This window comes from Cibotium barometz, chromosome 49 (genome assembly GCF_041138505.1).
Source record: "Cibotium barometz isolate CiBa-2024 chromosome 49, ASM4113850v1, whole genome shotgun sequence".
NCBI lineage: Eukaryota > Viridiplantae > Streptophyta > Polypodiopsida > Cyatheales > Cibotiaceae > Cibotium > Cibotium barometz.
Genome location: NC_141094.1, coordinates 9,221,112 through 9,243,944, shown reverse-complemented (window position 1 = coordinate 9,243,944; position 22,833 = coordinate 9,221,112). Strand labels below are relative to the sequence as shown.

General features: G+C 45.5%; 1 protein-coding gene across 1 annotated transcript in view; it reads right to left on the bottom strand.

Annotated features, from left to right (window-relative positions):
• Window positions 1–22,833, bottom strand: part of LOC147610270 (isocitrate dehydrogenase [NAD] regulatory subunit 1, mitochondrial-like) — a 48,457-nt gene that overhangs the window by 15,415 nt on the left and 10,209 nt on the right. The window contains exon 2 of the mRNA XM_086786056.1: window positions 17,058–17,297. Within this exon, the coding sequence (XP_086642182.1) occupies window positions 17,058–17,297 (240 nt within the window). The remainder of the gene's footprint in view (window positions 1–17,057; window positions 17,298–22,833) is intronic.

The following is a 22,833-nucleotide window of genomic DNA, read 5'->3' as shown; positions in this document are numbered from 1 at the left end:
GAGCTATTAAAGAAGGCCTTGGCGAGTGCTCTAATCTTGAGAATGCCTAACTGGGATTTACTCTTCCATGTGCATATTGATGCATCAAACTTTGCTATTGGGTGTGTGTTGACTCAACCTGGAGAACACAAGCTAGACTACCCCATTAGCTTTGCCAGTCGCCAGTTGAACGATGCAGAGATGAACTACACCACTACGGAGCGAGAAGGGTTGGCAATGATATATGCAGTAAGGAAATTTCGTTATTACCTTCTTGCCACCAAGTTTGTTTTCTATGTGGATCATCAAGCATTGCTGTATCTGGTAAACAAACCATGCTCCACAGGAAGAATCACACGATGGCTATTGATTCTTCTTGAGTTTGATTTCACTGTTGTTGTGAGACCTGGCAAAAAACATATGACACTTCCCTGTTCATGGTGGAGACAATGCCTGAATGGAGTGAGAAGATTGTTAACTTTTTGGTTAATGGCTTTCCACCCAAAGAGCTTCGTAAAGATCTAGCTCGAAAGCTGATCAAAGAATGCGAACCCTATTGCCTGATAGCCGGGACTCTTTATAAACGAGGAAAGGATGACGTTCTTAGGCGTTGTGCCCGAGAGGATGAGTATCTATACATTTTGCAAGAGGCACATATGGGCGTAGCCGGTGGTCACTTCTCAGGAGACTTAACTGCGCGAAAGATCTTACAATCAGGGTATTGGTGGCCCACTATGTTCCAAGATGCATCACTCTTTGTGAAGGGTTGCGATGAATGCCAAAGATACAAGAAACCCCAGCGAAAAGATCAAATGCCCCTACATCCGATCAAAGTAAACCAACCATTTGAAAAGTGGGGTTTAGACTTTGTAGGTCCAATTAGTCCAGCGGCCCGCAACACACAATCTCGCTATATTATTGTGGCCACTGACTATATGACCAAATGGGCAGAAGCGAAAGCGACACGTAAGGCAGATGCGAGAACAACAGCCAAGTTCCTCTTTGAAAATATAATCACACGCTTCGGTTGTCCTTTTGAACTTGTGAGCGACAATGGGACGCATTTTATAAATGACGTGATTAAGGAGCTCACAACAAATTTCATGATATCCCATCATAAATCTACTCCCTATTATCCGCAAGCGAATGGCCAAGCCGAGAGTACCAACAAGACCCTAATCTCGGTTTTGACAAAGACAGTTGAAGCTCCTCGCACGGATTGGGATCTAAAGCTTACAACAGCTTTATGGGCCTATCGTACTGCGTACAAAGTGGCTATTAATTGCACACCATTCAAAATGGTATATGGCCAAGAAGCAGTCATGCCGTGGGAATTTGTCATTCCTAGTCTTCGTGTTGCTACTCAAGAGGGTTGGGATGGTAATCCCTTAGCAGAGCGTCTGTATATCCTTGAGCGGCTAAACGAAGAAAGACAATTGGCTGTGTACAATGCTCTTGTGGAGAAGGATAGAAGGAAAAAATGGTTTGATCGCCACCTGAAGGACAAGGACATCAAGGTTGGGGATAAAGTCCTAATGTATGGAGTGCGAAACGAAAAGAAGAAGCTCAAATATGCTGGTAAGGGACCGTATAGAGTATGTGAAATTACCCCGCAAGGTACCATCAGAGTGGAGACTCTCGACGGAGTTGAAACCATTGGATTCCTTAATGGGAGTAAATTCAAAAGATACTATGACCCCCTAAGCCAAGAGGAGTTACATGCAATCCATCAAAAGAAGGCAGCTAAAGAACAAGCTGAGCTTAAAAAGATACAAGCGAGAGTCGAAGTCAAAGAACGTCAACAGCGTGCTAGGCGACAACGAGAAGCCAACTTGGGAATTACGCAAGTATTTTTCGAGGAAGCAGAGGAGGATGCACTGGAATCTGACCCACCTCTAAGATACCCAATTGAGTTACAGAGTCCTTACGGGGAGGTGCTGTATAATGCATTATTGGATACAGGAGCTCAACACAATTTGCTATCATATGGCGTGTGGTGTCAACTGGGAAAACCACCTTTATCCAAGAGTTCTATCCAAGTTCAAGGAATCAACAAGAAGAAAACCCCTGTCTCAGGAATTCTGCACGCTCCGGTTGCTTATGACAAGGGAACCATAATTCAAAGCTTTTTGGTTATGCCTGCTGGTACCATGGAAGGAACTGTAAACTTAGGATGCAAATGGATGATGGCTACCAAGTGCAATATCGATTGGGCAACCAGACGAGTCACAACGCAAGAACCAACACTAGGTCTGACCGCTCAAAATCCCGCACCTAAGTCATCCACTCAAATGTTAGATAATGAAAAATCACAAAGTCCAATGGCAAAACCATCTTTGATTGTTTGCCACCCCTCTAACGCTTCAACGCCAAGAGTGGAAACATGCAGGATGATCTCTAAAGCTCCGCTTACTATGCCAAAAAACACATACAAATGGGTCCCGAAAGCTTCGTTAATAGCTACTTCCCCTGCTCAATCTCGTTCAGCCACCAAGAAGCCTCGTAAAAGGAAAGCAGCTACCCACCCGAGAAAGGGCAATGTAACATCGCGATGGATCCCTAAAAAATTATTAGTAGCCCAAGGGTACTACGAGGGAAATGACCAGATTTGGGTCCCTAAACATAAGGTGAATCCCTCTACATCACCTGTAAAACCTTGCAAACCAATTGTTGCCACCCCAATGACAATTCAAGACCGTGGTAAGGGAAAGGTAACAGAGTGCTCCGCACCACTTCTTCCACAGTTAGCTTGGATTCCCAAACGATATCGATCATTACCACCTAGCTCAGGAAGGGGGGAGCCACATGAAGCTTCTAGCTCCTCATGCCAGGCACACACTCATATAGCAGTTTCTACATGCTCTACACCTACTCTTGTCAACACCCAACAAAAAACCGATGAGTCTACGTCTCCCCTTATAATAGTATCGTCGGAAACCATTTCCTCCATTCGTCAATGGGAGCGTACACTACCATCTCTACAATTGGATGTGGCCACAAGGGTCATAAAAAGCTATCTGCCCACATCACAACCTATGACCCGCTGGACAAATTGGTTCCAAGAGGCTGCAACATCATTGCAAATAATATGATCTACCCAAGAAAAGGGAGAGCATGTACTCACGCTCGACATTCTAATGCTTTCTCCTTAACCTTCTCCCCTGACCATGCAATTGCCAAACTCAAGGGGATGTATATATATAGCTTCATACATTTTTTAAAAAAAAACAAAAAAAAACAAAAACAAAGAAAAGAAAAATAAAAAATAGTAAAAAGAGCAAGAGCACAAAAAGAGGAGAAATATCCGTATACAATCAAGAACTAGATTGACCTGTTTCACAAACCTACTGATGCTATATCTGTGTTTGCAGATATGGCAGATGCACGATCATCAAACACTTCATCCACTCCCACCTTTGGTGAGAGGTATCATCTATACCTTTCTCAGATATTTCACATGTGCTATCCTTTTATTGAAACTGAATGGGATCATATAGATGTACTAGCCAGAGAGGAAAATGTTGAAGAATTAGAATGGCTAATTCGCATATTGACCATGACTGACCCCTACTCCGTAGAGGAAATATTCCCGATAGCCCAATGCTTTCCTTTTCCACAAGATGACTATCCTCGCATGGTTACATTCTTGATGAGTTTATGTGGATGGGAAAATGAAAAGGAAATATCTGATAATGATGAATGGACGGATGAAACTCATGGCACTACTGAGGTTGACTTTATTTGTTTGGATGATGCGGATAGAGGCTTAGCCTTAGGGCTAGAGCCAGGACTCTACAACATCCTCTTACCGTATCCTCAGTGGTAGTGTGGTAACTGGTAGGTAGGTTAGTGTTTTCAAGTTTTTTCTAGTTTGGATTCTTTAAACGAGTCTTTGATTTTCCACACTGATGTGCCTCTCGAGGTATAGTGCTTGTTAGTTGATTGTACAGGTTAAAAAGTTTGAGGTGGGTTCGCTTTCGAGTCCTGAGACTGCCGCAACGTTCATCAAAATATATCTACATCAAATTGCAAGCTGTCTCGTCAAATCAAGGAGATCTCCAATTACAGGTGTAATTCTTCCATACCCACTCTCTTTCGTTTTTACTGTTCAATTAATTTCATAAACTATAAGGCCTGACCACATGGAAATTGTCAATGTACTACTTAGTTTTTGAAGTTGCTTGCATGCTAGTGTAAATCATTAATGAGCTTAACTTTATTGGAAATATTCCTAGGCACCATGACGTCTTTAGTTAACCTTGGAATACGATTGTCTTAGGTCTAGGGTCAAACCATCTTAATGTTTGAACACCTGGCTGTGTGTGTGTGTTGACCTCTAGGACATAGCTTTTACCCCTTGTCGAAAGGATATAAGAACACATTTTAATTCAGGAGCGAAGATCAAAAGAAACTTTATAAAAATAAAAATTTTTAAAAAAAAAGCCTACAATAAATGGCAATACAAGTCTATGATGTGCTTTAATGTTGGCCTATCGCCTTATTGATACTTGGTAGGCGAGGAGTATTCTACTCCAGACCGATGCCTTGGTTGGTAGGGAGAGGTCGCCATTGTGTATAAAAATTGTCACGTGCGTAAAAAAAAATAAAGCAAAAGGCTCCTGTAACTCTGATGTTTCTTGTGTCCCTAGGCTCGTGGTAACTACTTGTTCTTAGAGTAGACACAGTGTGGTCATCTGTTTATTTATTAAGCTTGGTTATTTTCCTTGACTTAAGCCAGTTATAAACCTTGATTAACCTTTGACACCTTGCTAACTCTTGATTTACTTTCAATAATTTTAAACTCTTGTTACTTTGCTACACTAGCTCATTCATGTGACCCTTAAACTAAGTTCTCATAGCAACATCCATTGTGATCTAACATGCTTGAATTTATACACTTTATATCTTTTGAATTCCAGCATACTTTCACTCTTTTCCCTGTTTTGCAGACGGTCAACCACAACAACCCTATCGAGCTTACCATACCATAGCTTCCGAGGACGGAATCTACATCAGGAAGGGAGGCATGTTAACCCATGGCGGACATTGAGACGTACTATATTTTCCGTCATTAATTCAAATATTCTGAGTCATGGGCCAGGCTTGTCGGCACCATATGTTAAGGATAAAGGGATTGGGTGATCGCCGATGAGAGGCGCACCTTGGATATCAGTAGGATAAGGGTTAGGGTCGGCCGGCCATGTATGGGCGCCCAAGTGTGAATGGCCAAGTCACGTATAAGAGTCAAATGTAACCCTAAAATCCTCATTCTCATGTGTTGTGAATACAAGAGTGCTCTTGTCTTATCTCCTTGGTTTCCTTCTCCTGCGTGTGTGAGAGAGAGAGAGAGAGAGTGAGAGAGCGATCGAGCATTGTGTAGCGGCACGACGGCGGAGAGGCGGTAGAGCGGCGACGGCGGCTCCTCCTTCACGGCTGCGACGCGGGAATCCTTCAAGGCGGCAGTTAAGCGGTGAGTGACACACCTTTTGCATTCTGTTTTGAGCTTGCCTTCCTGGTTGTATGCTTGCAGCCATTCGTGGCTCGCATACGGTGTTCGGCAAGTCCCCAGCTACGACCTGTGCGGCAAAAGCGCACAAATTCTTTTCGGCGACATCCAACTTTCTACTGTACTATGTGAAACCGGCCTTCAGAAATCTGACGGGCGGTGGAACAAACACTCGCACACAAAACACTTCATCAACCATGGGAACCTGGAAAAGAAAAACAAACAGGGGAGCTAGAATGCTCCTACAAATAGTACATGGACAACGATTGGCCCCAAAACACAGTGGCGCTCCTTGCGGTATTTCTTTACTTGATCAAATATGAGTACAAAGTACAACTTGTCGAATCCTTTACCAATAGGATCCCTTTTAGCTTTTCACCCAGGACTTTCCAAATAAGAACTCTCGCTATTACAGCAAAGCATTCCATAGAGAAGGCACACCTGTACGACACCTTCCTGCTAGAAAAGGTCTTCTCCATCTCTACCATGGATCCCACAACCCTTTCCCAAACAGCAGTAGTGTTGAACCAAACCACATGTCCTTCGTATAGTCACAGCCTACATGTAACCTCGAGAAAACTAGAACCTGTTCACATGAATCCAGAGACATGCTTTCCACACGAAACCAAAGACCTGTATCCCGACAAACCAAAAACCTGTATCCCATAAACCATAGGCCTGTTTCCTTGATACCAAAGTCCCGCCGACGACGACAGCAGTACCCAGCAGCAGCGGCAGTAACAGCACCACCACAACTCCACGAGCAGCAGCTGCGCCCTAGGGGATACGCCTGCGTAATCCATTCGGCCACCCCTGAAGATCCATATAGCGACCACCACACGACCACCTTCCTCTTCAGCTCGCCACCCTTTATAAAGAAAACGATGCACTTTTTCTCAAAGACGCCAAAAGCAACTTAGCAAAAACGCATGCCTTCAAATAATATTATTATTTTTATCATTAAAGGTTTTAAAAACCTTACAGCCTCAAAATCCCTTTTGTCCCCTTTCACACTTGAGCTGGCCACTAACATGGGTTTCCTTTTCACATTCAGCTGATGCATGTCCACACTGTGCGTCCCGTGCCCGTGCCCACCTGCTTGTTGTCCAGAGGGAAAAACACAGGGTCGTAACAATATGCCACAGGTCTCTAGTCCTGCTGGAGAGCTGCACCTATGGCTACATTACTTGCATCGGTAATGACCTCGAAAGGTTCATCCCAAGATGCTAACTTTAATACAGGCGCTTCTGAGGCAGCTTTCTGGAGTGCAAGGAATGCATCAAGTGCCTTGCCTGTAACTGAGACTTTCTGCTTGCGAGTCTTCACCCCCTTGAGCAAGTCGGTAAGAGCTGCTGCAAGGTTGGAAAACTGATGGACATGGGTACTATAGGCCTGACAAAGACCTACGAATGAGCGGATTTCTTGGGCGGTCTTAGGAATGTCCCAATCTAAGATTTCGTGAACCTTTGATGGATCCAATATTTATTAGCCAACTGGGGAGAGATGGCGTCTTCAGAACTACCCATATCGAAAAGGACTACAAACTGTCGGCCTTTGGCAAAGCCATAAGCTCGGATGAGGCTCTTTTGTGCAGCATCGCTCTCACCCTCCTGCTTAGCATCAAATACCACTGATGGCATAGGATGCATAGAAGGTAAAAGTTGAACCGCATTTGTGGTAGTAGGCAGGGCCGAAGGAGCTGAGGAGACTGTGGTAACTGTGGCAGAAGGGGCTGTAGTGGCTTGTTCTGCTTGCCATTTGTGGCAATCCTTCTTACCATGCCCTATGATGTGACAGAAAAAACATCTATTTTCTGACTGATACTTCTTTTGCTCCTCTGGAGGAAGATAACCTCCAATAATGCCTGTGTACTGAGTTCAAAGTAACGAACTATGAACCGAATATTAGGATCCAATCCACGAATGAATTGCTCCATCTTGGCCTGTGCAGATAGTCCTAACTGTTGTGCTAAAGTGATAACCTTGCCAGAAAACTGAAGCAGTGGGGATCCGTTCTGTCTGAGTCCATAGACCTCATCTGCCAGACCGGTCATGTACTGGGGCGGGAGGAATCTGGTCTTCAGGTCATGGACAAAGGTATCCCAGCTGAAAGCTGTGACACCTGTGGTCTGGTATGTATAAAGATTAGACCAATGTTGCCACCAAGTGACTGTCTCACCAGTGATATGGGGAGCCGCTACGTGCACTCTATCCTGAGGATCTGTGATCCTAGCTAATGAAAATGAGCAATAAATTGATGAATAAACTGATTTACTGCTAAATGATCACACTTACCATCATACTTATTGAAATTACGTTGACTTCGAATGACAGTAGTTGATGCTACGGACTGCTGGCTAGTGGCACCTGAGACTGGGGATGCTAAAGAGAGGTGCTGGTATCTAAGATGAATGGCCTCCTTTTCCCTTTGGTGCTCGAGTAACATACGTTCTCGATCAAGCTCTCGTTGGTGCTCCCGAGTGGCGAGTTCAGCCTGACGCCGGTCTTCGTCGCGTTGGGCTTCCTCATAGTCCCGTCTTTCTGCTTTTTCTTGTTGCTTTCTAGCTTCTGCTTCTACTTTTTCTTCTCTCCTTCGGGCCTCATCCTCTCTCCTTTGTTCCATCTGAAAGAAGAGGGAGATGTAGTCGGGTGCTGCTAGAGGTGGAGGAGGACGTACTGTTGCTGCCTCCAAGAGTTGGAGACGCTCCATGAGCAACTGGTTCTGAGCTCTAAGAAGAGCTATGGTGTCTGCGATAGACGGAAGAGCAAGGTCTCCTTCGGAGGAGACATCTTCTGGCTGATGAGTACTCTCTTCTGTAGACATGATGTTGAAGTCGGTGGTCGTGCCAGAACGCACATCTGACCATTCAAGGATGCCCCCACGCTAGGATACGGTGTGTGTGGACAAGCTGAATCTGATACCAATGTAACATGCAACGGAAGTCTTCGTATTGGAGGATCCTATCACACAAATGCTCACACCGTCTACTGTATCCTGAGTTTTGCGAGTTTAGCAATCCACTTTAATACTTCAAACTTTAGAGAGAGATAAGAGAGAGATGAGAACTGTACACCGTATGGGGTCCCGAATTACCCACTGAAGGGTCCCCTATCCCGTTACCGAGATAGTATTTGCTTTATTATCTTTAAAGAGACTGACGGTGTGACTGACGATAAGCCAAATGCAAGACCCCTGAAGACCAAGTGTTGGGCTGAACTGTGCACTGCTATAGAGGCACCAAAGATGTTCAATCTCGAGCCTATGCACTCTTCCCAATGGTGCGAGGGAGGGATGCAAAGCTAGGGCTAAGAGAGGGGCTGTTTGGGACTGTTCTAGACTGTATATGAATGCTGTAAATGAATGAGAATGCTGTGTTTTACCTTCACCAAGAGGCTGGAGCAAAACGATGATATGATGAATGCTGAAAACTATGTGGATGCAGAAAACACAAGGCTGAATGCTGGCTGAATGCTGAACTGCTGCGTTTGACTGATGTAGATGGCTGAATGCTCATGCGTTTGAGGTGCCTAGGGCTGTAGGAGACAAACTCTGAAGAGAGAGGGCTGAAATTGCAATCGCCTATGCTCCTGAAGCTGAGGATGACAAGCGTTGGATGGCTCTCTTGCTGAATATGATGAATGAATGAATGATTATGCAAAGCCTCTATTTATATGGACAAGATGTGCCGATCGGCTCGCTACAGTGCTGGCCGACTGCACATGTCCAAATAAAATGTCTAAATGATGTGAAACCGGCCGTCAGAAATCTGACAGGCGGTGAAACAAACACTCGCACACAAAACACTTCATCACCCATGGGGACCTGGAAAAAGAAACAAACAAGGGGAGCTAGAGTGCTCCTGCAAATAGTACAAGGACACCAATTGGCCCCAAAACGCAGTGGCGCCCCTTGCGGTATTTCTTTACTTGAACAAAATTTGAGTACATATTACAACTCGTAGAATCCTCTACCAATCGGGTCCCTTATAGCTTTCACCCAAGACTTCCAAAAAAAGAACTCTCGTTCTTACAACAGAGCATTCCATAGAGAAGGCACACCTGTACAACACCTCCCTGCTTGAAAAGGTCTTCTCCATTGCTAACATGGATCCCTCAAACCCTTTCCCAAACAACAGTAGGGCTATACCAAACCATATGTCCTTCCTATAGTCACAGCTTGCATGTAACCTCGAGAACACTAGAACCAGTTCACATGAATCCAAAGACATGCTTTCCACATGAAACCAAAGACCTGTATATCTGATAAACCATAGACCTGTTTCCTCGATACCAAAGTCTTGTTTCTTCTCGAAAAACCAATGTCCTGTTTCCATGACAGATAAACCACATATATGCACCATCCAATCACGGTGCCAAACAAACCGAGGGTTGTTTTCCATAGCACTAAGTGAGAGAAAAGAGAACCTGTAAGCAAATCCCTGAGCACATATAAGTTCGACACGAAGAGAAATCACACCATCACTCCCATGAACATTGTCCCGTGCATCTATAGCTTATTCTCCTGTTCAAAGTCTCTCGTACTTCCATGGTACACAAAAGAGAAAAACACACCGGGCCCTTGTAATGAAAGAAAGAGGTTATACAATGGTTGGCGGCCTCTCCTCGACAGCGCTTCCCCCCTGTTTCATCTCCCCTCTAGTGCCTCCTCCTAGTTGCCTGACTGGCTACCCGTTGTTGGTTGTAGCCCAGCCGCCTGGTAGCCTCCTTGCTGGCTGCAGCCCATGCGCAACAGCACCTGGTTGAAGCTCACGCGCAGCAGCGCTCACCACTTGTAGACCATGCGCAACAACCTTGTAGCCTACATGCGTAGCAGCACCTGCCCGTGGCCCACGCGCAGCAGCAGTACACGCCACCTTTAGCCCTTGCGCAACAGACTGGTCACCCGCCTGGTAGCCCGCCTGATTGCCGCCTATACCACGGGTAGCGGCGCTGTCCACACGGCAACCAGCTCCAAGGGATGCCCGCCATGCCACACGATGATGATCCACGCGTCAACCTCCACGCGGCGACCTGCCTCTTCAGCTCCGCCACCCTTCGCCTTATAAAGAGGTGATTCGCTTTCTCCAAAAATGCCAAAAGCAAGATAACAAAACGCATGCTTATAAAAATACAATTTTTAAACCTTCAAAGGTTATTAAACCTTATAAACAATAAAATTCCCTTTTGTCCCCTTTCACACTTGGGCTGGCCACTATCTTTGAGTTTCCTTTTCATATCCAACTGAGGCCTGTTCACACATTCCGTGCCCGTGCGTGTGCCCACCTGCTTGTTGTCCAGAGGAAAAAACACAGGGTCGTAACATGATGTATAAAATGATAAAAATGCTAGAAAAAATCCTAGATAAATCCTGGATGCTATCTGAGGTTCTTGCAATGGTCTAGATGCTAAGCATGAATGTTGTGCCATATGCAGGATGCTTTCTGATGCAAACCCTAAGGTTTCTACTGACTGTATATGCATGAATGCGTCTCTTTAAGTGGGTTGAGAGACTTAGATTGATTGACTGACTGACTATGGATGAGAATGACCCACGTAGCTTGTGCCTCACTTATCCTGGACAGAGGATTACAATGGGGTCACGGCATACGACAAATATCATCCTATTGGGTTCTAATAATGTACAGATGTTGCACTGCTGATGATGAGCCAGTTTGTCACCATGCACTACAGTGGAGAGTGCATGTGACAGCAACTCAGCTACAAAAGTAACAGAACAAGCTGCCAGGTACACTGCTCCTCTAGAAGAAAACAACCATGTAGGTTGCGTCGTGCTGCTCCAAATATCGGTGCCAAATCCAAATGTAAACACAGTGCCACAGAAATCCCTAGAAGCCTGTAGCTCCAAGAAGATAATACCCTCAAAAGAAAGAGTCCATCTACCCCAACTCTGTACCAAGAGTAGCCAAATGCTGTACAATAGCACCCTCCTCTAAGGTCGGCATCGCTAGATGTAACAACTCAACTGGCCCTTCTGAAAACTGATGTCGGGACTCCACACGCCCAACCAAATCCAAATCCCAATCCTTCAAGCCTTGAAAGTACCACTGTGTCCAAGGCACAGTCACGGATACACCTGACCACAATCCAGAATCCTCACACAAAGTAAGGAAAAGAGGAACATTCACAATAGTGGTAACTGAAGTAGTAGTAGCCTCCTCAATAGCATCACACAACGTAGAAGCAGGCTCCTCCATAGAAGGCAAAGGGACCAACAACACATCCTGATCACTGGTTGACGAAGAAAGAGTCGGAGGCAAAGCAATAGGAGACGAATCCCCCTCAGAAGCTGTGAGCAAAGATAGCCCACTGTCTTCCTCAAAAACATTACCAGATATATCATGCTGGCAAAGAGAAGTATGCACAGAAACTAAAGGCAAGGCAACAGGAGAAACGAACTCCTCAGATGCAGTGAGCAAAACTAGCCCACTATCCTTCGTTGCAGGAACATCTCCAAAAGAAGTATCCACAAGATCACTGGCTGCATAGCACCCAGAAGTAGAAACCATCTGCCGATCACTAGCATCACCATACAGGTCACAAAGCAACTGCCACACATAGAAAGTAGAAGCATCATCAGGTGCATAGAGGAAGTGTCGAAGAACCGAATCCTGACAATTCAGGAGGAGAAAGGCATAGATCTGTCCATCAGTCTTCCTCCACCGACACACATCCTCCGCAGAGGCAAGGTCCGGCAAGCACCGATTCTTGTATGAAAGAAAATCCATCAAACCATACTCCCTAAGAATAGAAGTAACCTGCAACTTCCATGACTGAAAGTTACCACCATCCAACTTGTCTACCTCGTCTAGGAAATAACAAGAAAGTGGTACAGGAGCCAAATCTAAAGCTGTCTCATCATTGATCCAACCAACAAGACCAAACCTCATAAGAAAAAAAACTGTCCAAATCAGAAAACGCTGATGTAGGTCCCTTCCTCCCACCAAAACGCAGCCCTAAGAGGCTGGACAGCACCCGAAAATCCTCTTGTAGAAAAAAACGCAAAAGCTTCTGTAAACTATAACTCCAACCTTGAGGCCACCAGAAGAGGGAAGCAAAAAGTGCAAATTTGATATAGAGAGAAAAGGCAGCCACACAAGGGCTGGGAATATGCTGTAAGAGGGTGCAAGAGGGAAAGGCATCAACTAGGACTATAGCTTGGACTCTCCTCAAGAAAAAAAACGCACAATCTCAGAAGAAGAAGTGTCCACCACCACAGGTACCAAGGTTGCCACCAAAGCCCGAACCACCACAATCCCCCTTTGCAAAAGGGAATGTCCACCGGAGAGGAAAACGCAGCCAAAGAGGGACTGCTGTCGTGAAAAAACAAGCCGCCTAGATCCAAACTCCAAGTAGAAGTAAAACGCTGATGACAATACTACCTTCTGGCTGCAAGCAATGAAGCCAAACTGAAGGGAAAACTATCAGCAGAAGCTATCCAGAAAACACAGTAACCAAGGGGCTGCAGATCTGAGAAAAACACAAAGGTTAAGGGACTGTAAATAGGGCTGAATCTGGGGCAGCAGAGGGAATCGCTGAACCCGAGCGATGATACCAAGAAAGAGTGCACAGAGCAGAAGCAAATAAGCACTAGTGTGCTGAGTAGAGAGTGCAAGAGAGAGAGAGAGAGAGAGATGGAGCAACATGCTGAATATACTGAAGTGATCCAGTCCCAAGCAAGAGACAGAAGTAGTCTCATAAGTGAGGGAGCAAAAGATAGACTAGGCAAGATGAAAAAATGAGAGGCCAGCCCACCTATTTACAGGTGGGGAGAGCTGGCCAACTGGAACTGCATAAGCTGGCTGACTGGACATCTGTAGCTGGCAGAGTAGGAAAAAGGCATCTAGGCTGGGAAAAATCCCAGAAAAATATATAAAATAAGGGTGGCCAGCCCACAATCAAGGGCCATGCAAAATGGACCAAAAGGACACCAGATATGGGTAGAAACTGGGGATGAATGTGCTAGCAATGTGCACACACATGGACATGACAAAGCTAATCCCTGATTTGCAGCCAATAAACATCAGGTTTAGGGCACTAGGCTCAGGAAAGGCTCAGATTGGACACAAATGAAGTTAGCCAACGTCACAGTAAGTGAACCATGGGGTTTACTACATATGTGTCCTCTTCTCTGGCCGACAGCAGATCAGCTAGTTTATGGGCAGTTTTGGGGCCTATATGAAGGCTAGGCCATAGAGCATTGTAGGCATCTAATCCCCACTATGGGGCAGGTCAAGAGCCAGTCTTAGAAGATCATTAGTCACCCTTTTGGGCAGGCCAAAGGCCATGGATTTTGTATAAACATATACACCTTTTTGTACCATATGAATATATGGAGTACACAACCAAGAAAGGCTCTGATTGGACACAGATGAAGTTGGCCAGCATCACAGTAGGTGAACCATGGGGTTTACTGCATATATGTGTCCTCTTTCCTGGCCGAAAGCAGGTCAGCCAGTTTATGGGCAGTTTTGGGGCCTATATAAAGGCTAGGCCAAGGATCATTGTAGGAATCTAATCCTCACTATGGGGCAGGTCGAGCCAATCTTAGAAGATCATTAGTCACCCTTTTGGGCAGGCCAAAGGCCAAGACTTTTGTTCAGACACATACACCTTTTTGTACTATATGAAGATACTGAATACACAGCCATCTCTCTCTCTCTCTCTATTTACATTTTGCATCAGTTTTGCATCAGGATGTTCCTATGAAAGGTGCTTAGGGCTGAAAGAAGACACAAAGCTTCCATACATGTAACACCAACCTCGCGTATTATTAGCACTATCACATGCATGTGTTAATGGCCTAGCATGAGCCTAGCACGTTGATATGGACCTTACTTGCAGCCGCCTAAGAGGCAAGATTAGGGGTAGGATATGGTCCAATTTAGGTTGTCTACACAATCTAATAGGTGCCAAGGACGGGTACCAATGGATGGGACACAAGTTGGGCACAGCATGAACGTGTTTAATGACATTTTAAATGATATTTTTGGGTCAGAAAAGGGCTGGCCAACCTACTATCAGATTCCTAGGTACATGCAACTCGAGGGTCATTTGAAGGCAAATATTAGCCACAGCTTGCAAGACCAGAAGAAAGGAACAAGGACATGTTGTGGAACATTAAGAAGGCAAGTTGTAGTGCCGCAAGGCAGGCCGCCCTCACGTGCGTAAGAGCATGCACAAGTGGAGGACAGACAGGAACCATTTGTATGCACACTAGATAGGCATGCATGAACAGGATCTCCATCAAGATTCAAGATCATCATTGAACATATTCATGTTTTAGAATATACAATAAATTATGGTTTACATCTCTTGTCTATGGTGTTTATGCAAGTAGTTTGATCAGAATTAATCTATGATGCTTAGCGTTAATCACAGATCAAGCACGCTTCCGCATAGCTAGCAACATGTCACAAGAACTCATCCCCGCCTCTAGCTTAGTATTGATTTGCATTATGTATGGCCATGGGCCCTAGTGATGTAACAAATGCCCAGCCTCCACTAGAACTCTAAAATGATTCAGAGCAACAATACCTATTCTAAGATAACCACCTCTGCAAGAGTACTAACAACTTGGCCTCGGGACTCAAAGATAGTTACACAAGTGTAAGAATATGATTTTAATTGCTAATAAATGCTTACAATAAATGGCAAATTTCTCTGCATCTACATGCCCTAGCAAGTTAAGAGGGCTCAGATGAGAGCTGAAATCTGCTGACAATTGTGTGTGGCCACATGGCCACCTCTTTAGCCAGCTGATAGTGAGATGCAGCCAGCTGACCAGCCAGGTGCCATGTGGGCAGCCAACCTACATTTGGGCATCCTTTCTGAGGGGTTACTGCTCTCTCAAAGGTGCCCACAGGCTTCCCATTGCAGCCTAAAATGCTGCAGTAGTCCTCCCTGGTGCTGCCCAGCCAACTGGGCTTTCTCTTGCCTTCTTCGGTGCCAGATATTGCTCCCCGGTCACCCATGTGTTCATGCTGTCTTGCAATCAGGTCAATTTGATCCCCATGTTATGTGCAACCACAATCCAAAACATACTCATGGCATCTCCTCAATGACGGGGCCTTACAAAAATGAGCAGATGCCTGGTCCAAATTCAGGCGAGAGCATTGATGTCTAACCCATAGCAGAAGATGCAGCGGCAAACCTGCTCCCCTAAGTGTGCCCCAAGGGAAGGCTCATCCTCCTCCCTCACTGCCACCCTCTTACCTTCTCGAAAGCCCAGGTAGACCCCTATAACAAGTCCATAGATCTCCTAAACATAGGACACACGTGATTAGTACAAAGCCCCTACGAGGGGTGCAGGCTAGCTCACCTCCCAACCATAGGTTCTATGGTTTGAACCTTCCCCAAGCCAGAAGCTAAAGTCTGACTCCCACAGATCCATGCCTGCCAGCATGGCAATCCTACGGGCTGCATTGGCCTCATAGAGGCTCTAGGCAAGCCAATCTGTGCTCTACCACAACTGTGGTTGGAATCCTGGTCAAGACTTAGACCAAAAGTGAGGCTATAACAATAATAACCTATGTTTCACTTATATAATGTCCATTGTTGTTATAAATAACCAAATTCTTATAAATAGTCAACATACATGGATTTATTAAGAATAACCTTAGCCGCTACTTTCTCCTGGTTGGTAAGTGAGCTAGCCTGCACCCCTCTTAGGGGGTTTGTACTAATCACCTGTGTTCTATGCTTAGGAGATCAATGGAGTTGTTACAACCACTGTGGGGCAGCCACTTCAACGTCAGCCTTCACTCTTGGGGACCAGCTTCTTTTTTTGGGGACAGGACACAAGTCCCAAGTCGAAATCATCTAGAATGCAAACATGTAGTCCTATAGATTACCAAAGGAAAGTTCAGTTCATCGCTATGTCCTCATTACTAAGTAACACACACAGCAAGCTTATAATCCGCTGTCTTCAGCCAGAAGCACAAACGAAGACAAGCTTCAGAGACCACTGATTCGAAACAGCCTGGTTCACTTGCCCACTTCCCCTTGCACATCAGTTATAGGTATGCATTCCCACATCTCATGGGCGGCTTGAGACTCTGATCGCATGCAGTCTTTTGACTCCTGACTCTTCTCACAGCTTACAATACAACGGCCATGGCCGAAAGACTGGAGTGGCCAAAATTACATGATCACCTTAACTTTGGCAGTTCTCAGTGACTGCTCAGAAGCGATCGCTTCCCCACCTCCACTTTTGTTCTTGCATCTTACCTAAAAGGCCACGGAAGAGGATCTTTGTGCTCCATCTAGAAGAGCACCGAAGAGGATCTTTGTGCCCCAAAGAGTTCAGGTGGTCAGATTCCATGAACACACTTGGTATAAAGATCCATCTCAGAGGCTCTAGTTATGAGAGAACAGATCACAAGCTAGACTACAGTGCGATCCAAAAGAGGGATTTGAGGAATCCAGCAGCATGTCCAGCCCACCCCAACTACCCCCCCTTTTTGCCTCCTCAACACAGCTAAGGCTATCTACTTAATTTTCACAAAAGAGAAAAACTTTACATATTTCATATGTAACACAGGTAAGAAGGTCACCATGACGTCAAACTGTTCTGGCCGCGCTACAAGTTGCATACAGCAGTTATCCACAATGATTTCATTGTATTTTATCCCAGGATAGCTCTTGGCCACTTCCCGGCATGACTCCAAAAAAAGCCCATCAGCTAGCTTCATGATGTTGGCCTTGTGTACGGCTGTGACCACCTTTCGGTTGTTCAAGTAAGCATATTCAAAGGCATATTTGGCAATCCGCTCCGAGCAAAACTTTGTGATCACCTAGCAGTATACAACAATGAGATCAACATAGAAAATATTGTTTGCTTCTCATGAATAGTTCACCAGTAAACATAAGTGAAAAAAACACTACAAAAGTATAAAATTCAGGGAGGGCGATTATTTAAATGACCATAAATAATATCACAGGGTTTGTATACTGAAACCACACGTAAATGGCATGCATAACTTTCTGAGAGTTGCCAAACAACAAAAGCACCCTTTGCATGAGAGTGGAGCTGCTGTGGGTAATTTGTGTGAGCAAGCCAGCAGACATTAAACAAACACCCTACCTTGATCTTCGGGCTTCTAAATTCCAAAACCTTGCCCCATTGCAAACCTTACAGGCAGCTTCTGAAGGGTAGACAGGCAGGCAGACAGTATGAAACCTGTGTACAAATGCTCTTTACAACAACACCCATTGTGATATTTTAATATATACCTGGATGAATCCAAGAACATGCCCAAATACACCTTATAAGAAAGTGCAATTTATAACCTCATGATAGTCATCCACAAGACGATAAACCATCAACTCCATCATGCATAATATGGACTAGATACTACGACATCCCCACTAACATCATAAGTGACTAATAGTGGGTGTAGAGCTTGGTATCAATATATGCTCCCACACATACACACCCCACGCGCGCGCACACACACATAAGAGCATACATTCATGCAAAGGTCTGTGTACTGAGTTTCTGTCAGAGCTCCAGAGATGCAAGGCAGACTCAACCATAATGAAGCCTGGCACTAAGGATCATAACAAATAGAAAGAATTATTACAACAAAAAAGTAGTTGATAGGGCATATGCACCACTAAAGATAGAAAGAATTAACACGATATCAATTGTCCGCAACTTGGACAAAAACTTCACAATGTGAACTTGGCATCAATATATCAACAAGTTATAGCTTTAAAAATCATCTTATAAGCAATCATTGTGTGAAAAATCAGTCTTGGCACGGCCCATGTGTATATGAACAAAACATTATTATCATAAGCCAGTAGAGTGTTCAGAAGAGGGGGAATTCGGAAAAAAAACCTTGCAACGGCTCCGTACTGTCACACCTATGCAATGCTTGCCTTCCCTTCGCCTCCCCTCCTCTCTAGTTGCCATTCCCCTCGCTCCCCTCCTCCCTACGCCCTTCTCCTCCTGCCTGCCATCCCCTTCTTTGCTACGCCCTCCTCCTACCTACCCTCACCTCTTGCCCGCCATCCCCTTCCTTGCTGCGCACCCCTCCTGCTGCCTGCCTTCTCATCATTCTGCCCATCCCCATCATCCTGCCCCCCTTCCAGCCTTCCCTTCCCTGCCTTGCTCCTTCCCTTCAGCCCGCTTTTGCTCTTGCCCGCCATCCATAGTTGCATCCAAACGACATTTGGTTGTAATCCAAATGTTAGGAAACGTTAGTGAACGTGCACTTTTGATTTTGCCTTCATTTGTTTTGGTGCTATTGTTTGGTTGACACAGTTGGGCCTCCAAATCAAGTTTAAAGGGAATGACAGAGATATAATCATGTGGGTTACCCAGGTAGCAGGTCGGCGGTATCTTCTTCAGGACATGCCAGAGTCAGGCTACGTACCTCCAGCACAAAGGTTGGACACTCCATGGGAGATTATTGCTAGCATCACAGCGCGGCACATCTGGAAGGCTAGATGCACTAAGGCCATGGAGGGCACTTTGGTTTATGCTACCCTATGCATTTGCACGATCAAGTGTGAAATTATCCACACGCTCATGGCCACTTGGGCCAGGATTCAAAGATCTTGGAGGGCCGCAAAGAGAAAACGTGGCCAATTTATGAGAGAATGGAATCATGGCATTTTTTCACTCGATCTCATATGGGGCCTTGCTGGCAGCACAAGGCACCCGATTGGTTGAGATTTCCCCCTTGCTTGGTCTGAAATCTTCCTTTTTGTAAAAAAAAATCATACTTAATAGAAGTCTCTTTTTCGAGGAAAAAAAAGAAGAAGAAGAGGGGGAATTCATTGAGCCATCAATGCAACAAGTATATTATGATCAAATTAAAGGTCCTCAAACTTTGGCACTCTTGGGTATTGTCTTCTCGCAATGCCCACCCATGAATGGAACTGACCTACAAGACCCTGAACCCCAAAGGCCATTGAAATTTTACCAAAATAAGGACTAACATAGTGCATGTAGCACCAATGAGCTTAAATAATTGGGACAGCAAGAGTTTCTTGCATGTGGATAACCGTGCCAGCTGCACATTCATTTTTTATTGACCAAGCAGCATAGAAGTTATGAGCATAACATGTCAAGATGTAAAAGAATCAATGAACAGCATGAAATGGTGATGATTTAATGCTTGAGTTTAAGCTTGTCTATGCAAATTGAACATTGGGATAACATGTGACTTTTCTTGTCAAAATGCAAACTTCAATTCAAAAGTGGTGCACCTTCTCCACTTGGGTCTCAACTCCAACATTGATCACCTCTCTCTCTCTCTCTCTCTCTCTCTCTCTCTCTCTCTCAGGCGGTGCGTATGGTCACACTTGTGGGAGGCTATCATGGAGATAGCACACCGAGCGGGGAACAAACCCCGCTCCCTTTCAGGAATTTATTCAAGAACAATCCACGGGCTTTTCCAAGCCACCACCAATACATCAAATGAATATAATATCAAACAAGTATGTCGATGAAGAAGTCCGGGTCGAAGTCAGTGTCGAGGCACAAGATCTTTGATGCGAGCACACCACAAGGATAACCCACAAGAATTGTTGGCATTATCATCTCCAAATTGGGCATATATGTGCATATTTCATGCTGTATCTGGCCAGATTTATGAGTCCATGCATTCATCTTATTTTAAATATTTTTTTGCTATTTTTGTCTATTTTTTAGACATTATTCTAGTATTTTTTGCATAGTCGGCCAGCCCCACTGTTTTTATGTTGGCCGACCAGCTCTTGTCCAACCTATAAATAGGTGGCTTGGGTTAGCATCATTAGCACTTCATTATTCAGCCATTGCTGTTGGTTGTATGCACCTACGGGCAGCCCTCTGTTAGAAGTCATCTCCTGTCTATTTGTATACACTAGGGCCTCTGTTGTTGTGGGTGTGCCCGCCCGTATATCATTTTTCCACACTCCCCGTATTTTTTCCCTATTTTTCGCATTTTTTTCTAGTGGCTGGAGGGCTGCCAGTTGATGCCAGGAGCACTCTAAAGCTGGCCGACTGCATCTGTATCAGTCGTGGGCTGTAGGAGTGCTGGCCGACTTGTTCTGTCTAGGCGTGGGGCATCTGGAGCTGGCCGACTGCTATATTCAGCAGTCGTGGGATTTTACTCAGTCGTGGGCACTTTCTAGAGCTGGCCGACTGCCCTCATGGGATTGTATATATTGCCTCCCATCCTCCTCCACTTTCTCATTCAGTATTTCCGGGATCTTGTGTATAGAGAAGAGTTTACACACATCTCTCTGTGTTTCTTGTGCTGATTATTTTCTGCAGTCTACTTGCTCTTGTCTACCCAAGTTTGGATATCATTTCCGCTGCATATTCTGACATGGTATCAGAGCCCTAGGCTCTACAAGATCTTGGGCGTTTTTCTGAGCAAGAGGGGGAGCAACAGGTTGCTGATCGGTGGACTGTTTCGGGCTGAACGGGAAGTGAAGGTGCAAGAGGAAGGCGGGCAAAGGGGCTGGACAGCCACTTGCATATTTTCTGATTTTCTGATTTTTTCCCACCCACCCACCCTTTCAGGTTACTCTCCGAGATGGCGGATTTACTCGAGATGGCTGAGAAGCACGTGAAGATTCCGACTCTCCCCACGTTCCCAGTGGATCGTCAGTTGGACGGGTCCAATTATGGCATCTGGAAGGTCATGATGGAGTCAGTTTTGGAGTCATATGATCTTGCTGATTTTATTATCATAGGGGTGCCACGGCCGGAAGCTGAGGAAGGGGAGTTATTATCGACGAGGAAGGACCGCGAGGCACAGGCACACATGTGGGACCGTGTCAACGCCAGGGTCCGGTCGTTTATATTCCTCAATTGCACACCACAGGTGATCAACCATGTGAAGCACATGACGCTGGCAAGAGGCATATGGGAGCACTTGGCTTCTTTGTACAAAAGGATGTCACCCATGAAGCGGATATCCTTGGAAGTGCAGATGCGGGTTATGAACCCTGCAAAGTCTTCGACGATGCGGGAACACATTAACAAGCTGCAGGCCCTTTAGCAGGAAGTCCTTCAAGCTGGGAAAGAGATATCATCCGAAGATATGGCCATCACGTTACTTTCCCACTTGCCTGGTCAATATTCTGCTTTCTATTCCTCGTTGATCACTAGTGGCAGGCTCAGCACCATTACTTGGGAGGAGCTTGTGCCAATGGTCTTGGACCAGGAGGAACGTTTCACGAACCCTCCTCACGGCGGAGGTTCGGAGGCCTTAACTGGCCAACGGTCGAAAGGCCGTAATACCAACAAGGGCAAAGGGAAGGCTTCACCAGATAAGTCTTCCGAGAAGAAGCCTGATCCAGAACGAGAGAAGCTGAAGGCCGAAAGATCGTGTAATGATTGTGGCGAGAAAGGCCACTACTGGAGGAAGTGCCCTAAGCGGACAGGGAAGTGTTGGGGTAAAGGCGTTATGCCCACCCTTATAGTGTGTACAAGCCCATAAGTTATAGTACATAGTACACTTAGTACTTTTAATGTACTAAGTGCACTATGTGTACTAGTGCAATATACATGTGTGATAGGGGAGTCACACACTCATGCCTCATGAGTTGACTTATCCCCACAACTCTCTCTCTCTCCCTTGTTGTTCTTCTCTGTGTATGTCTCCCACATTAACCTAACCCTAATTTTCTTTCTCCCATCAACTGGTATCAGAGCCAGTCACTCCTGGAGCAATAGTACTCCAGCCTATCAGTGATCTGTGACTCGTGAGTGTTGGGCGCTGTGACCCATCTGAGGTCTCTCTGCTTCGCACTACCGACAGGAGTCTCACCACCACAGGAAGAGTGCTGATTCCTCAGCCTCAGCTGCAAAGACTCCGGCATTTGTGCACTTAGAGATGGTGGACTCCGATGATTCATCATCTTCGAGCGAGGAGGCAGTTGGCTTCACCGCAAAGGATACTCGGGAATGGATTCTCGACAGTGGTACTTCCAGGCACATGACTCCATCCCGTGACTTCTTCCTGGATCTGAAACGGCAGTCAGGTCGTATCTTTATTGGCGATAACTCCACTATTCCGATTCATAGTGAGGGCCGGATGGAGATCATTCCCGACGGCAAGGGGGGCAAGCATGCTTCCCGTGTTCTTTATGTCCCTGCTCTGGGCTTTCATCTTTTGTCAGTGCATGAGGTATGCAAGACTGGCTTTCGGGTGGAATTTGAGGAGCATTCAGTTGCTCTAAGGGACCGTGAGACAGGCAAAGTTGTTTGGGAAGGCGGTGTGGAGAATGGCATCTACAAGCTCTCTGCACTCTCCTCATTGACAGGCTCTCAGGTCGGAGATTTGTGGCACTTTCGTTTTGGCCACTTAAATGTGGATGCTTTGC